This window comes from Macrosteles quadrilineatus, unplaced genomic scaffold (genome assembly GCF_028750875.1).
Source record: "Macrosteles quadrilineatus isolate MER2022 unplaced genomic scaffold, UCM_ALF_1.0 Scaffold_9__3_contigs__length_116548681, whole genome shotgun sequence".
NCBI classification, from domain to species: Eukaryota; Metazoa; Arthropoda; class Insecta; order Hemiptera; family Cicadellidae; genus Macrosteles; species Macrosteles quadrilineatus.
Window position 1 is genome coordinate 3,269,758 of NW_026542602.1, and position 18,008 is coordinate 3,287,765.

The 18,008-nt window shown below is 30.1% G+C and overlaps 1 protein-coding gene across 3 annotated transcripts in view; it reads left to right on the forward strand.

Moving 5' to 3' along the window:
- LOC129002299 (collagen alpha-1(XVIII) chain-like) overlaps positions 1-18,008 on the forward strand; it is a 392,307-nt gene that overhangs the window by 269,114 nt on the left and 105,185 nt on the right. For all 3 annotated transcript variants that reach the window (XM_054429992.1, XM_054429990.1, XM_054429991.1), the window contains exon 6: positions 7,522-7,590. In XM_054429992.1, the coding sequence (XP_054285967.1) occupies positions 7,522-7,590 (69 nt within the window). The remainder of the gene's footprint in view (positions 1-7,521; positions 7,591-18,008) is intronic.

An 18,008-nucleotide genomic window follows, 5' to 3' on the forward strand; every position in this document is an offset into this window, starting at 1 on the left:
TACAGAGCTTACGTATTACAGCAGGAAACGTTTTAGATATTGCTAAATTAAATGGCCAATAATAATATTTGGGCCTCCCTAAAACTTATTTTATTGTTATTATAATCAGCGAGCACATAATAATAATAATAAATAATACATTTGGACCTAGTTGTTAATTGTTTCTAAATTCATTAACCAGTGGTATTATTTTGAATTAAGAATGAAAGTGAGTGCAAAAAATATTGGAAACAGTTTCCTGGTATAGGATTCCACCACAGAACATTGAATAAATTAATAAACAGCCATGTTTTGATGTTTTACCATAAGAATATTCACGGGATTTTCATAGGATATATTTTCATAGGATTTTCAGGGGATATATGTTCATAGGATAGGTCTTTTCCCGAGCTTATTCTAGTCTATTTAGAGGAATAACTATTTTTAGCTTTTTACAGTGTCTTAATTAACAAACACCTTTTAGTAAAGTTAACTCTTACTTTCGTTCTAAATTGCATTAAGAATTTCTTTTTAAATTTGCCATATGAGTAAAATGGAAGACTAATTTAGACCAGGGAAAATGAGGAATAGTTAGATTCAACCTCATAAGATATTTGAGATAATATTGAGGGAAACATGCAACAACGAATGTAAGTAGTAAATAAGATTTCTTAAAAACATTACAATCTTAATACACAAAATTTTTCTATTAGAATACCTTTGTCTGAATGGCTTTAATAAAGGGTGGAAAACGGGAAAACCGTCTTAATACTTTTGAAAGACCAAGTATTTGGGTTGTAAGAAACATTTGAATATTTAAGACCTCTCTTTTACTTCTCCATAAAAAAGTGTTATTCTTCTAATTAATGTTTCACGTACTTTTAATTGTTGAATAAGATATATTTAGAAAGTATAACTATTAATAAAATAATAGTTTTTAGTGTACAGATTTGAAATTTATTTAAGCTACTCGCAATTATGTAACATGCAGACACTGTATTATACACTTCAGTAAAATGTTATGCCTTAAGCAATCCTTCTAGTAAAATATTAAATTTTACACCTGGAGAAGAATTAATTAAGTTAAACTATGTTATTTATTATTTACAATTCGATGAATGAACATATTTGACTAGTATTTGTAACAGGGAAGTACATTCATTGTCACAAAATGTAGGTGAACATAAATTTGCAAGTCTATGAGGGACGAGAATATTTTGCCCGGACATCAGATAATCCTATGCAGCTAAAACGGATAATGACTGCTACTCTATTATAAAGGGTGTTTCCAAATTGTCTGGACATATTTTGTGGATTTGTTCATGGGGGTAAGACAAACGTAAAATGCCATTTATAAGTTTGGTCTGAAATGCCAAGATTACCGTCTGTAGGTATTTTTGTGATTATTAACCATTATTTTATATCTTAGCCAGTTTTCAAGATATAAATTTCAAAGTTCGTATAAATGTGTAGTTTAGAAGGTAAAAAGAGATTTAAAAAATTCGATTCAATATCTCAAGCCGTTATAATATAACAGCCATTTAACGTTAAAATCATATTACCAAATTTTATGATTTTAGAATTTTCTTAGTGTTAAGAATTTTTTTTTATGATCATGTTTGTCGAAAGCAAATGACAAACAACCGAGTTATCAGTTTTTCCTACATTCGGTTACACAATTTAATAGGACTAACCACGGAATACCATACTGCTCTTAAGTTAGGTTTATTATTAAATTGTGAAACCGAATGTAGAAAAACTTAACTCGGTCGTTTGCCTTACGATTTAACAAAATTATAAAAAAAAAGAAAAAATCAAAAACAGACCGATTGACAGAAATTTATGCATTTTAGACCCTGCCGTACTTATATGGAATTTTATGTTTGTCTTTGCCCAAGGAACGAGTCTACAAAATATGTCAAGAGAATTTGGAAACACATTTTATATATTTATAGATTTATTTTTGGTAATATATATTTTTTTTAGAAAACTCTTGTTTTAATAATATGTTATTTATGTTAAACAATTTTTTTTACTAACACCATCCTTTTATATGAGATTTCTTATAAATAGGCTGCACTTGTTTGTAAATACAGTATTTATTGATTATTTGAAACTATTTAAAAGTAATGTGTACGAATTAAATATCACTAAATATTAATCGAATTTATGAAATTTAAATACCAACTGTATAGGGTTACTTTAAAACATAGTTTTTTTTACATTAACAAACAGTAATATCAATGTAACTGATCATTTGTGTACTAGTTATTGGAAATCTTCTATATTTCTTTTTTTCAAATTTAAGCGTAGTTCCAGGATGCGTAGTAATTTCAATAGTTTTTTTAGTTGATTGTAAAACAAACTCTACACAAACCTTGAACTATGTTTTTCATATGGATAATTAGCATTTTTATTAAAGCTGTAATCCTGAAGACAATTACACTACTATTTCCATTGAGTCTTTGATTGCTTCCGTTTAATGCATTTAATTGCATGTATTTGTAAAGTTGGAAACAACCGTTGGACAATGTAACTAAAGTGAAATAGGAAAGAGGTGTGTAAATCGAGTTTATTTGTCCAAAACTAATGGTGTTCAGTCCGAACAAAGCTTTGTTAAACTGGAAAACGATTCTACAAACTCACTTGTGTTTATTTGTTAAACTGTTTCGGTATTTAATTGCCAAATAGTTATTCAACTTTGATCGTAAATTGTAGAGTTATTCTTAAGCTCATTTGTATGTTATACATGCTTTTTATATATTAATTTTAAGTTTAAAATTGCTGTCTTACGTAGGTTTAATGTATTTCAAATATACTTGATGTACTGTTATTTAAATGATCTTAGAATTATGAGAATAAGTTATAGATAATGTTTAATTTTAACCTAAAATGAGACACAGTTTATTTTATATATAATTCTACTGGCTTAAAAAAATATTTGCTAAAAGTATAAATCGTACTTCTTTGATTGCGTTTGTGCATTATTTACTTTCCATAGTTGTGGTATAAAATTATCAGTTTGAGAATATATAAAATGAGTTGTTGAATTAGCAGTTAAAGATAACAGTTGACCGTTGTGTTGTTATTTACCTTTGGCATTTGATTAATCGTCGTACACTGTTTTACCTGATAAAACTTAAAACCCCTATAAACAGGACTTGCCAAGTTACGGTTTATCATCGCTGTTTATAAAACAGTGTAATAGTTAAAAAAACAAATCTAATCAAAGTAAACTTAATCCAAAAAATGTTTAAAATGGAAAACATAAACGCACACTTGAAAGTGAAACAAACAATATTATTCACATTTACTTTCATTAAAAATATACAAATTTACTTAGAAATAAATTTCAAAAATATGACGAGAAATAAAACGCAAGGAGAAATAAAAAAATGGATAAAACCATTAAAATAATTAAAGAAAACTAGTCAACTAGTCTTAAAAAAACAAATATTTAATTTCAATTATGATAGAGTATTATACCGCATTTTGTTTGATTAGAGTATAAATATTATCCAAACTGGAAAAATAAACAAATTGTGGAATTGCATTAGTCAGAGGATTTTTTTATTGTTGTTGTAATTTTCCTTTATATTAATTCAAACTTTGTATATACAAACAGCATCTTTAAATAGACATATCTGGAAATTAACCCGTTACTTGTGCCAAAATGTGATAGATTTTTGGAGCAGAAACTTTACTTTCCTTTGACCAAAATCCGTTAGCAGAATTGCTTTTAAAGTACAAAGGGACAGGGTAGGTTGGTCCAGGCTGTAATTTCATTCATTTATTTATTTTGATGGGTTAATAATACTTTTTTTTAATAAATGAATAAAATAACTACCCAGCATAACCCAATCCAAATTTCATTTGAAGGAGTTAGGCTTGTCTTAGGTTTTTACCTGTCCCAAATGGAGTTTAGGGGTGGTTAATTGATTGTGGCCTTAATTAATACGCAATTTTGTAATAGATTTTTTTATGCTCTTAACTTATTGTCAAGGACAATTACAACAATATTAAAAACTTAAATTTATGATCTTTTTAGTTGAAGAAAATAGGAAATGATAACCGTAACTTTATTTATATTGTTTGTATTGATACTGTATGTTTGTAGATTGTTTCAGAAAAGCACAATATTAGACCGCTAAATTTCTATAACAAAACATAAAACAGCGGACGATAAAGCTCTGATAAAATCACACCAAAAACACAATTATTCGTGAACATAATTTGTAAACACACAAATAGTCGTGTAAACACGGCTGATAAAGTTTTATGTTGTGTTCGGGCTTAACGGGGAATTAAACAATGCACATTAAAAATTATTACGCGGTTGTGACCATGTTTTACCGTTGTTAAGCCGTAATTCGGTTAATTTGTCGTCATGACGAAAATATCCCGGAACCAATCGACTTGCAAATTTGTGTTTAACCATGTCATTCCGGCTACCTCGCTTTTTGTAATAAAACATGCAGTATGTTTGCTGTGATTTATTTTTACTTACAGTTTAGTGACTTTTACTGAGCAAAGTATATTTTCATAAGTAAAAGGTTATGGTGTGTGGGAAACACATAATCCCTAATAAAGATATATATTTAAGGATTTTATATATATATAATGTATTATTTAATGTATAACATTTAGAATTTTTTTTACTTAAGCTTCCAGTTTGTGAAACTTAGTTTATAGGAGTATGTTGATTTAAAAAAGAAGAAAAACATGAAACCTCAAACATTCCTGTGTAATATATATAAATACATTTCTTTTTCATAGGCTCATCCCTAGACTACCAACTCAAATTTAGAAAAAGAAAATCATAGCCTGACTGTTCATTAAATTGTATTAAATATTTTAAAGGTGTAGTATTTCGTATAGTTTTTCATAGTATGTTTACACCGCCTAAGATTTTCGTTGTCAACAAATAATTTGAACCGATCGATAAATTTGTAATTTCTATATCAGGATTTAAATGCTTATAAGGGGTTCGTTTGCATCTCCGAAACTAATTTGAAATTCGGATTAGAATGCAAATATCCAAAACTTTATCTGCGTAATTTACTTTTAAAACGTTTTGAAAAATATGAATTACAATTATATTTGTGTATTGTTACAAAGCAAACAATAATCCAAGTGGATTTAGATACATTTTTTGCATGATGTATGTGTATGGTCAATTATAACATTAATAACTTTCACTAAAATACGTGATTTCAATTTGTGGATTTATAAATTAACGTTGTAGTTAACACAAAAACGTTTAGAGTTGTTATCACAATAAAGGAAACTATGGTACATAGTTTTTTCATAGATATTTCCGTAATCATTAATTATGATAGTAATAAAAATAATAAGACAAATTATTGATTACAAATTTACGAACTTTTTTCAATATTTTCATTATTGTATTATTACTCAGTTTTGAAGAAAATTTAAGTATTCACCAGTATAATTATTTAGAAACAGAATAAAATTTTCTTTATTTGTTTTTGTTTTATTTTTTTCCTTATTTTAAAATTAACAAAATTAAAACAAAAAACCTGTAATTATTTTATTACATCAACTCAATAAATTACTTAGATCCCCCACCCTTAAAATAATAAAATAAAACGACCATTTATTATATAGTAATTTTACACCACCCAGTAAACTTATCACAACCTCGAATGCCCTGACTTTGCCCAACTAGAGCAGTTGAGGCTAACAACATAGCTTGTCAGTTGGAGGGTAAAGTTAGGTTCCCGCCATCCCTCTAATCTCATTACTCTGTGTCCACCCCGACATGCTCCTTGCTGCTTACTCTGTGATTGACTTTAACCATGGCTTGCTGGCTCCGAGAGGGAGGGCCAACACTATTATAGAACACCGACATAGTTTCATGTTGAATCTAGCAAGTTTGTGGAACATTGGCATAGTTCCGTGTTGGATTTAATCATTAGTTTTGCTGACATAGTTCTATACAGTGTGTAAATTAAGTCTTGTAATGAATTTGTATTTTTAAACAACGGAAATAAATAGAAATATTCTGTTTGTAGCATTGATTCTTAACAAATGTTCCGCTATTTTTTACACCAAAACGATTTTCTAACCCCTCCAACAGGGTAGGGGGTGACTTTTTTATAGCAACCACTATTGAGTGACCTCTCATTTTAAAGGGCTTGTCAAAAGAAACACAATGATGCGAATCCAAGGTGAATATCACACCCCTAGCCAAAATGGGTGCTTTTTCACATAGATCAAATTTTGAAATACCCGTCATTTTGGCTAGGGATTAAATATCTACCTCGGGTTTGCGCCATTGCATTTCTTTTGTCAAACACTTAAAAATTAAGGGGTCACTCAATACGGGTTGCTATTGGAAAAAATAAGACACCCCAACCCTGTTAGGGGGGTAAAAAAATATTTTTAATGTAAAAAACGACGAAAATTTTGTTAACAGTCAACGCCTACAATCAGAATATTTCTATCTATTTCGGTTAATTTATTTCGGTTATTTGCTGAACTCTGACATAATTCCACGTTAAATTCCTGTTGTTAAGTTCCTACTGCCTGTAACACACTAGTGCAGTTACACATACACATAGTATCTCTATTAATAGATGTTTATAGTAGACATACATAGATCCGCTTTTAATTCCTATAATTTGCTGTTTATAGTAGAGCGCTGACGTAATTCCACATTGAACACGTATTATTGGTTGTTATAGTAGTACTGTACTGACATAGCTTTATATTTACGACATATCATTATTTGCTTACTGTGCTTAAGTTCGTTTGAATTCATATAACTAGCTTTTAATAGAACACTGACGTGATTCATATTTAAATATATATATAATTCCTAATATTCGTTCTGTTTGTAGAAAGCTGGCATTATTTCACATTGACTTTATATTTTAAGTTATTTGCGGTTGATTGGCGAATTCCACATAGAATTCCAGTAATTAGTTATGCCATACCAATCTTCTTTCCCCTATATTAAACCTAATGATTTTGTTTTTATTTTTTTGTCCTAGGACGCTAGGCACGAGACTGGGATTGTTTTTTACATTAATTCAGGCTAGACCTAGGGGTTGCGGCATTATCACTGTCATTATCATTGGTGATTTGACAGGATTTGAGCCCAGGACCTCTTGGACCGAAGTCCCGCGCTCTAACCACTAGACCAGCTCACTCCTCTTATGATAGACCTATACTATAAAAATACAATGAGAATTGGATATAGAACAGATAATTTGTGTAGTATTACTACTCGTATTACTAAACAAAGATATGTATTCCTTATTTAATAAATATCATGTTGGGAGAGGACGTGTCGAATATTTTTTTGCTGCTCATTTATTTTTTTTCAATTGATTATTGATTAAATATTTTAATTAATTTGTCATTATTTTATTAATAATCAATTTTACAATTACAAGTCATCTTACTTATTTTATTATTTTCAAGCGTTATCATACCTTTTGTGTTTTCAGAGGGTTTGTTTTGTTTTATTTTCTGTATTGTTTGGTTTAGTTATTTATTGTTCACATTTATTTGTAGGGTTTCGGCGAAGGTTCAGGAGACGACATCCCTCCTGATGAAATAGACGTTACACCTGAAGATCCAAATGTAAGTAATTCTATCTAAAGCTTCGTAACACTTCTAACTTATGAACTTCAATATAATAAATTGGATAAGAGGGTATTTTTCAATTCCTGTTGGATATTAAAATTGTGATAACAAGCTATTTTAGTAAATCGTATACTCCGTAAATTTCCGTCTATTATCAACTACTCACTAATTTCAGAGACGTTTCATATCAAGTTTAGAAATACCTCTGATAAGTTGTACATTTTTATCTTTACGTGTTCAGGTAAATATATTTGTTAAAGTAAAATTGCTGTCTATCTTACTATGAAACATACAACAATCTGATATTCCGATTCAAATCGTATATATGAGGATGAATTCCCAGCTTTAAAAAATCGCCAAACGAAAAAGCCCTCTGAAATTAGTAGTACTATCAATAAATTAATCCAACTTCATTTTGAAGAATATCCAACCACATTCTTTTTGTGTCGTCGAAATATCATAAAGCCTAATGCTTATGCATGCTGTTATAAAATAGAATGACAATGATTAAAACTTTCTAATATTATGTACAAACGACTCTAATTTAAAATAAAAGTAGTAATTAATGTATTTTTCTTATATAAAACCTTTATTAACTGTGGTTATATGCTTCTCGGTATAATTCTATTGCTTGATTTCATTATAAGTATTGTTGAAAATGCTATTTGATTTCTTTTAGCTTTTACAATATTCTGAGAAAGGCTTTATTTATAACAACTAAGAGATCAGTTTCATTTATTTTATAAATTGTTTTATAACAATTGACATAAATTTTTCAGTTTATAAAAAAAACGTGTATGAGTTTTTTTCACTTTAAAATGCGATCAAAAAAGAATTGCTCCAAAAATAGAGATTCCTTCTTATCTTGTAAAACCCAAGGTTCATTAAAGACTAAATGTCACAAAGCATAGTAATTGAACCGTGATTCAAAGATCAAGGATCAAGGAATTCTTTTCTTTGATTCAGAAACCGCCTCGCTTACTTTATGCCTATTATCTCTTGAGATATTTCTACAGGGAAGAAATAAAAGTGGATCTGGCATCTGGTATAATTTCTGATACTCATTTACAATGCAGTCATTACAATGTTTACGGATTAAAATGTTTTATGACAAGAAGGATTTTTTAAATTTTTAAATCAAACGTTTATAAATAATGTTTTATTATTCATAATTTTCCGAGAACAGATTTATTTGGACTTTTGATCTTTTATCTACTCATACCTTGTTAATAAACATATCGTATTTCAATACTTTAAAATTAATGTACTTATATTAATTATAACACAATCATATAATCTAATAAGTACTCCTGGTCCAATTTTACTGGTTTAATTAGCCTAAGCATTGATCACTGGGTTTTAAAGTTAATCATTTAAAATTGCCCTAATAAGGTATACTAAATACTGGTTGTAGTGCTTGCCTTTAGATCTGAATGTTGCTTAGTTGATTACAAGTGAGCCCCAAATACAGCTTTTCCTTTGGCTATCGATTAATATTTATGCTATAAAACAAAAGTAAATATTTACAAGCATGGTTATGACTGTCTCCTCAAAAGAATAACATGTATTTCAATACGAAAACAATAATAATTACAAACACAAACAACACGTACAAAATAATATTTGTGATTTTTGTTTAAGTAAACAAAAGATTTTAATAAGTCATCTATGGATTAACATTTAATGTTTTTCCAACAGGGTTTCTAACACTATAGAGGGGTGGCATTGGATGAGCATTGCACCCATTAGAGCATATGTACATAAATAAAGTGACCGCATATGGACCAGATAACTAGACTCATTAATATGCCGCCCGCCACGTATAATCTCCGCAAAGCATAATGTCATGCTAATTTATGTTATGACAAATTACTATGTTCACCATATTTGCCTTACTTTGATAAATAGTGGGATATTTACTACAGGTGTAAGACTTGATGAGCAATGTTAAATTTTCTGTAAGTTTGGTTTGTGTGATCATTTTGAGATCATCAACGTATGCAATTCATGGATGTAATATTTTATGTTAATATTTTCCAATTACAATCCCTCATTTCATCTGCAAAGCCATACAACAAAGGGGGTAACATATCGTACTTGTACAAATTGCAAATAACTTTGACAACAAAACATAGGTGTTAGACAAAAAATTATTTTGAGCAAAATAATAAATGACGTAGTCTAGTCAAATCATACCTACATGAAATGTTTATTTCCATTAAATTACTACATATCTTGGCAAGTTTTAAATAAAATGTAAAAAATAATTATATCTAAAATAGTTACGAAGAAGGAAAACTTAAGTGAATTCCTATTGAAACTTTGACCACAAAATTGCTTTGACCTAATTTGTTAAACCTAAATTTCTTGAACCAGGAGTATCTTTCTCTGTTCACAGAAAAAAGCTCTTTTAGTAAAACAATCCACTGGATAGCGTTAATAGTTAAATTGTTTGGATACGTTTGCAGTAGTTATTTTTAAATTTTTAAGTTGCATTCTTTAAGTTAAAATAATCCAAACATGTTAATAATGAATATCAATCGGGTGTGACACTAAGTGACTTTATAAAAAAAGCAATCATATAACACTTTATTAATGGCAAGAATTGGTTATTACAATTTTTCAATCTAATTTTAGTAATCTAAATTTCAAGAGTTAGATTTGATTTTTGTTACATAATTATTGTTCAAGTAAAATTAAATATTTAAGACTCATAAAATTTGAAATATTATCTTAATAAATTGTGTCGTCGTTGAAGTAAAACACTACTATTAATAGTGGTTTATTTACCTTGTATTTTTGTCACAGCTCAAAAAAGAGCTTTTTTGAGCTGTGACAAAAATACAAGGTAAATAAACCACTATTAATATTTGTCTTACCAGCTCAGGGGCAAACCACAACAATGAGTATAAAATACTACGTTTGCGAAAAAGTGTTCTAAGATGCTGCAAATATATGAATTGCACCATAAAATGTTAGAGATTAATTATAAACTATCCTTCGTGTCATTGACCAGTTATCCTAGTACTAACGACAGCTTAGATATTGTTCATGATAGTTTTAGTCCACACAATAATGACAAAAGTGTTGAAATATAAAGTTGTGGTGAACAAAATATAGTAACCATAATAAGAATTTATGTTATGCCAGTTTTATAGTTTTTTTTAGCGGACCAGGTTATTTGTTCTAAATAGATTGCCAGAGGTTATAACTAAGATAATTCCAGAGACAAACTGACAGAACGACCAAGTAACTTAGTTTGTCTCGGTCAGCGATCAAGTTGTAGACACTGACGGTTGCAGAGACAAACTGACAGAACGACCAAGTAACTTAGTTTGCCTCGGTCAGCGATCAAGTTGTAGAAACTGACGGTTGCAGAGACAAACTGACAGAACGACCAATAAGTAACTTAGTTTGCCTCGGTCAGCGATCAAGTAGTTGTTGAAACCGATGGTTGCAGAGACAAACTGACAGAACGACCAAGTAACTTAGTTTGCCTCGGTCAGCGATCAAGTTGTAGAAACTGACGGTTGAAGAGACAAACTGAACTTAGTTTGCCTCGGTCAGCGATCAAGTTGTAGAAACTGACGGTTGCAGAGACAAACTGACAGAACGACCAAGTAACTTAGTTTGCCTCGGTCAGCGATCAAGTAGTTGTTGAAACCGATGGTTGCAGAGACAAACTGACAGAACGACCAAGTAACTTAGTTTGCCTTGGTCAGCGATCAAGTTGTAGAAACTGACGGTTGCAGAGACAAACTAAACTTAGTTTGCCTCGGTCAGCGATCAAGTAGTTGTTGAAACCGATGGTTGCAGAGACAAACTGACAGAACGACCAAGTAACTTAGTTTGCCTCGGTCAGCGATCAAGTAGTTGTTGAAACCGATGGTTTTAGAGACAAACTGACAGAACGACCAAGTAACTTAGTTTGCCTCGGTCAGCGATCAAGTTGTAGAAACTGACGGTTGCAGAGACAAACTGAACTTAGTTTGCCTCGGTCAGCGATCAAGTTGTAGAAACTGACGGTTGCAGAGACAAACTGACAGAACGACCAAGTAACTTAGTTTGCCTCGGTCAGCGATCAAGTTGTAGAAACTGACGGTTGCAGAGACAAACTGAACTTAGTTTGCCTCGGTCAGCGATCAAGTTGTAGAAACTAACGGTTGCAGAGACAAACTGACAGAACGACCAAGTAACTTAGTTTGCCTCGGTCAGCGATCAAGTTGTAGAAACTGACGGTTGCAGAGACAAACTGACAGAACGACCAAGTAACTTAGTTTGCCTCGGTCAGCGATCAAGTTGTAGAAACTGACGGCGCGTTCGGGTGATATTTGACTGTTTCAGTTAAACTAACTGTCAAGAGCCTGGATCGGTCTAATATTTAAAACAGTAGGCCAATAAACTGCTGAAATGTTCACCATGGTTGATGTTAATTTATTACAAGTCCTTTTTTGCTAATTTTTCAAACTACTATACGATGTTTAAACTCTCTCTCGCTTTAGCATAAGACATAGCATAAAGCAACATGCAATTGTATGAGTATAACGTATATTACTTAGATTATTGGATCCTATAATAACATAAGTGATAAAACGTATTTACAGTAAAGTCCATTGTCACAAGCATGCAAATTTTTAATAGTTAACGTTTCGTAAATGAATCGACAACAACAGAAAAGAATGAAAAATAAATTGATCATGCGATACAGAATAACAGTTAGGAGTATTGCCCTGGTTCTCATTTATAGTTATTGTAATAAACTAACTAAATTGAAAGATTTAAACTTTGTACAGTTAAAATATTATGACGTGCACTTTAAACAAGATTTGTATAAAATACACCGCTTTTAATAGACAACTATCGGTCCAAGCCATAAACAACTATTAGGGCTAACTATTAGTTTATAATAAATTTCCAAATTAAAATTGCTTCGATCAATATTTTGTAACGTAAGTTTTATTCATAAGAGTCTTAATATATGACCAATAAAATGTATTATCTTAGTTAGGTGCTTATGATTAAAAATGGAACCCTATGCCTTATTGATATAAAAATATTTTTTTTTCGTAGGCCTACTTTTTATACATTATTTAATATAACAGTCCAGTTTAGCTTTTTTTAAACGTCCTTTCAATTTGATTTTTAAAAATCAAGTAGTTAAAAATTTTGTAAAAGAGGCAGGACACCCTCGAGCCGTTCATTAAAATAGCATAAATATTATATTTACTTCAAAATATTAAATATTATATTTTATGCTAAGCCCAACAAAAAACGATCATTTAAAAGTCGTGAAATTCTTAAATGTGTCTCAGACTTGACTTTTTTTACCGAACAACTTTTCTTTACTATTACCAACTTAAGTTTCCAAACTACGATTTAGTTTGTTAAAGCAGAAACTTGTCAGAGCATTAACATGCACTGTGGCTTTTAACGGAATATTCAGTATTTTGAGTTTGCAGCTGTTGAGAATCTTTTCGGGACAAATTAATGTTTTCAGCTTTAACTGGTGTTTTAATTGCAGTTATTTGAATGTGTTCATTTAAAGTTTATTTTTTCATCATTAACTAATAATGAACGTAAATGTAAATCTAGAAATGAAGCCAAAGGAATTAAATAGTAATTATATTTTATATCTGTTCTAGTTAACATTACTAACACGTACATCAATAATATATTTGATGCGTATCATTAGTTACGCTAGTGAAGTACTTAATCAATAATGCATGTATGATGATTTAAAATTAAAATTCTAAGTTTAGGAGATTTATAATTATTGTAATTCGCGCATGAATGCAAACTCAAGTTCATTTAATACAACATAATGTTTCTTAGGCCTAGACAATAATAGAAAATACTCCACTTTCTGAAACCCCAATATTAAGTGGAGGATATTAAATTTTGTTCAATGTTGGAGTGCTTCAAAGACTAAAGTTGTCAGCACTTAGGTGCTTTTGATCAATGAATCGTCTAATGGGCCAACTTGTGCAACATCTCTGGGAAACTATCGACGATTTCCCAATCGCAGGTAAGGATTTTAATAAAAACACTTTAATCTTCAGAAATATATGATTTAATGATTATCTTTAGCTAAATGTTTAAAGAGTTGATTCTGTACACCTATTGATTAACCTCTTATTTTCTTAAGCAGCAAATGATTCCAACAAATTTTAAATCTTCCAAAATATAAAAAGCAATATAAATATTTAATTTCTCTAAAATATAAGAGCTATTCTGTGAATGGGTTATTGTTAAACCTAAGCTTATTTAAAGTTTAAAAATCATCTTTCTTGTTCTAGGCCCTCACTTAATATTTTAAATTATACTTGTCGTATTTTTGTTTTAAGAGCGAATGAATAAATCACACTCTTGTTTAATTCCACAACGATTTTCTTTTTGTTTTCATTTAAACTGTCATGTATAACATAATTTTCAAATTTTAAAGATTACAAACTATTCATGATACGTTATTATACATGTATGCATTGGGAAAATGTTGACTGTGTCAAGATGGATCGTACGATTAAATAGAGGAATCCATTACTGTAAAATAAAATTAATTTATCTTATCCACTAAAATTGACACGAGTTATAATTATTTTAGCACAGTACAGTCACACGAAGTATTCTTATAAAACATTTAGTGGAGCCGTAGTGATCTGACTTGCAAAACGTTACATTGAATGTTCCTGAAGATAAAGAATAAGGTTCGATCTAGAAGTGTACTTTGGATAAACCAACAACCCGAACAAGGAGGTGAGCGGAATACATATGACAGCATTACTGGAGTGTGTTGGATAGCGTTACTATCTGTCTAAAAATACCGAGAAATGATTAACTAGCTAATTTCACCCCGACCAAAATCAAAATTTGAAACTAGGTTTTATTCGTTTCAATAGTTTCCGTCTGTAAGCCCGTGGTTACATACGTGAACGCAGCAAAGTGGCAATAAAAGTACGTGGGCAACAACAAACAACATTCCCCTGAGTCGCGACCTGCATTCTAAACAGCTGTTTACTTATAAACCTAAACCAGCCATAGCGTTATACATTATACGTTATGTACTGATGTCCATAAGAGACATATGCACTGTACAGAAGTGTTATTTATTTATTATTCTAAACTTTTTAAGTTTTGGTTGATTTAAATGGGTTTTAGTATGTTCATGATATAAAAATCGTAGGACAATACAGGAATGAACGGAGAAAATTAAATTAATGTATTAAAGTCAGACATAACACTAAAGCATCGCTTGTAAAATTTAACATTAAAATTGAATGACTGATGGTTTTGTTATCCTCTCTACGTTTGGATAATAAATTATTCTATATCTTAAACATAGCTTCAATGCTATTTTTGCATTCCGTTTGATATAGTCGTTGATACATAATTTCACATTTTGATGGTATTAACTTAATAAAATGCCAATAACCCTAGGTAATCAATGATCTTAACAAAACTTGTCATGTCCTTTTTGGTTCCAACTTGGTCCACACTAATTGCAGAACTAAATCAAACACAAGTTGGTGGACTGGTTGATAGTTACTGTGCCAATAATGATTAACCAATTCCATTGGAGCCACTTAAAGAATAAGGTTTAATAAAAGTGAAATTAAAGAATATATGCAATAGTGGTAAGTATGTTCTAATTTAATTATGATTATAATAACTTGGCACTCCTTCCGTTATAAAATTTATATTAGGTTATAAAATTACAACAAAATAAAACACTGATTAATTACTTCTAAAGCAAGTAAAATGCCACTTTAATAAGGATAACTTTAAAAAATATACCAGCAATGTTTAACTTAGTTTGAGTATTTTTCACAGACATTAAACTCAAAGGACTTGAAACTATAGGACTACCTCCAGGTGTATTTTCTTCAATATATTTTTATTATTATACGATTATTATTAAATCTAGGCTACCTTAGGTTGCACTATTGATTCAACTGTTATTTATAAAAGTAACGCATTAAAATTAAGTTGAAAAAATAAAATTCTTTCACTTCAAAAGACCAATCATCTAGTAGAAAATATGTTTTTTTAATGTCGATTTTATGTTTAGTAATGTATGTTTAGATCCTGCAATCAGACTACTCTACAGAATTGTTAACCTCAGTAAACTAATGTAAGGTCAGGGGATTCTCGATTTAATGGGAAATAGTTTGTACAATTACAAACCTCCCTCTGAACCCGGCCTCTGCGACCCTTAAGTACGTGGCATGACTGTAAGTTGCTCTACAGAGGTTAGGGTGCAAATTATACCATGGTCGGTACCTAAAGGGTAAAATCTAGACATGGAGAAACATTATGTAAAAGAAGCTATTAGCAGATCGCTTAGAAAATGTATTTTGGTGATAATAAAAATAAATTGTTTGCTCCTTCAGTCGAGTCAGTTAAATTATTTCATTAATTTCTACATATTTCAATGCTTAAGTTTCAACAGGTTCAATTTTCCCTAGCAGATCTTTCAAGCTCGTATGTCACCGTACCGTGTAATTTGTTATACTTCAATAAATAGCAATTACATATTATTTCTTTTAGCATGCCTCGTCTTCAATTTGCAATTTGATGGTTATAATTTGATACACAAGCTGCTGTACATTTTAAAAAGCAACATACTGATTCTTCTTTTAAAAATCCCTTTTTAAGTTTGAAATTAAACCTTTGCCATGAACATATTAAAATTACAAAATAATTAAAAACATATTTTACTGCATTGTACTCAAGGAATGCTTCGTAACCTGTAAGCTAAACTGATATTACAGAAGTAAAGATTAATTACTGGAACATTCTATCATTACAGTTAATGACACATCTGTTAAGCGGTGATGTGAATGTAACCATTTTAATGTTATACGTAAAAATGAAAATTCGACTACATGGCCCGATGTTACTCTTCGTTTTCATATTTTAAAGTGAATGCATCGATGTAGTTTTCCAAAAAAGTTCAAGGGCATTTAAAATTTAAAAAAACTTTAATTAAAAGCTTTATTTAACTTAATTGTGAAGCTGGTCTTTATTCATACGGTAGCTCATATCAACATGAACATTTAGTTGTAATAGGGGATGTTTATAAATCAAATACAATTAGACTAAGTATTTTCCTAAATAATAAATATGTTTTCAGTTCTCTCAACAACTGTATCGCATTGTTAATGATGAAGAGTAACAGTCAAGGGTTTTTAATAGTAGGATTTCAACGCTTTTAGTTTGTTATATAAGGATATATAATCAGATAAAATATCAACCATTTTACTCCGTACGCGTGAAATATTTATTTCTGGGTATATTATTAGAAAACCTACAGATATAAATACATTAATATAAATACTGGCATAATTGCCCTTACAGACCTATGAATTGTATCTTTTTTTATCCCTTCATCCTAAAAAGTCCCAATAAGTTCATCATAAAAATAATAAAAATCATCATAAAAATAATAATATTACAGAATTAACAACATATTAGTCAATTATTATTTGAAATTTTAAAATATTTTTAGGGCATGACGATGTAAAGTATGTTCCTTATGTTGATTATCATATGTTAGTATGTTTATGTTAACAAAATTATAGAAACTATTAATTATAGTGTGCAAGTAAACAAGTAATTAATTAATATTGCATCATCAGAATTACAAATATTAAAAAGATGGTTTTTATTTTGAGAAGAAAAGAAAAGAACTTTTATTTTGACAGCAGACAGCTAAGGACTCTATCACGCACAGGTCATTGTGACCCATGTGATATTTTTATTTTTTTTTGTATTTATTGCTGCAAAACAGTGTGTAATAAATAAAGAATTTTCTCCCTCTCTCTAATCATAATAACCTTGGTTTTAAATGATATTATGAAACGCTTTCTGCCATTTGTAAAATATAAATTCAAACTTTTTAATCAAGCAATATTTTAAAATAGCAAAAACACACTTTCAAGTTTCGAAGTGTTAACGCTTTTAAATCACGACCTGGGATTTATTGTCGTTAAGTAAGGTTTTGTTTATAACATAATTTACAGGGAACGTCGGCCTAAACACCAAATGCAAAGTGTTGACGTTTGGGATCAAGCTCAATCCCTTCGGTGGTTAAGTAGGCTGAACAAACTTGTGTTTATTTGCTAAAACAATATACTAAGCTATTTATTTAAATTAGTTAAATTATCGACCTACATTTACGGTAAAAGTTTTTTGTATAACCTAAATAACAGTTATACATGTACACGTACATAACATGTACACTTTGTGCATTTTTCATTTACTTTGACAAATGAGTATTGATTATGAGAATTAATTTTAAACCTTAACTTACTATTGATTATAGTAGTAGCCTAAGGTCACTCCTATCGCACCACCTGTCAGGGCAGGTGGGGTGAATTAATTGAGTTTAAAGCCCATCAGGCGGAAATGGTTGCTTC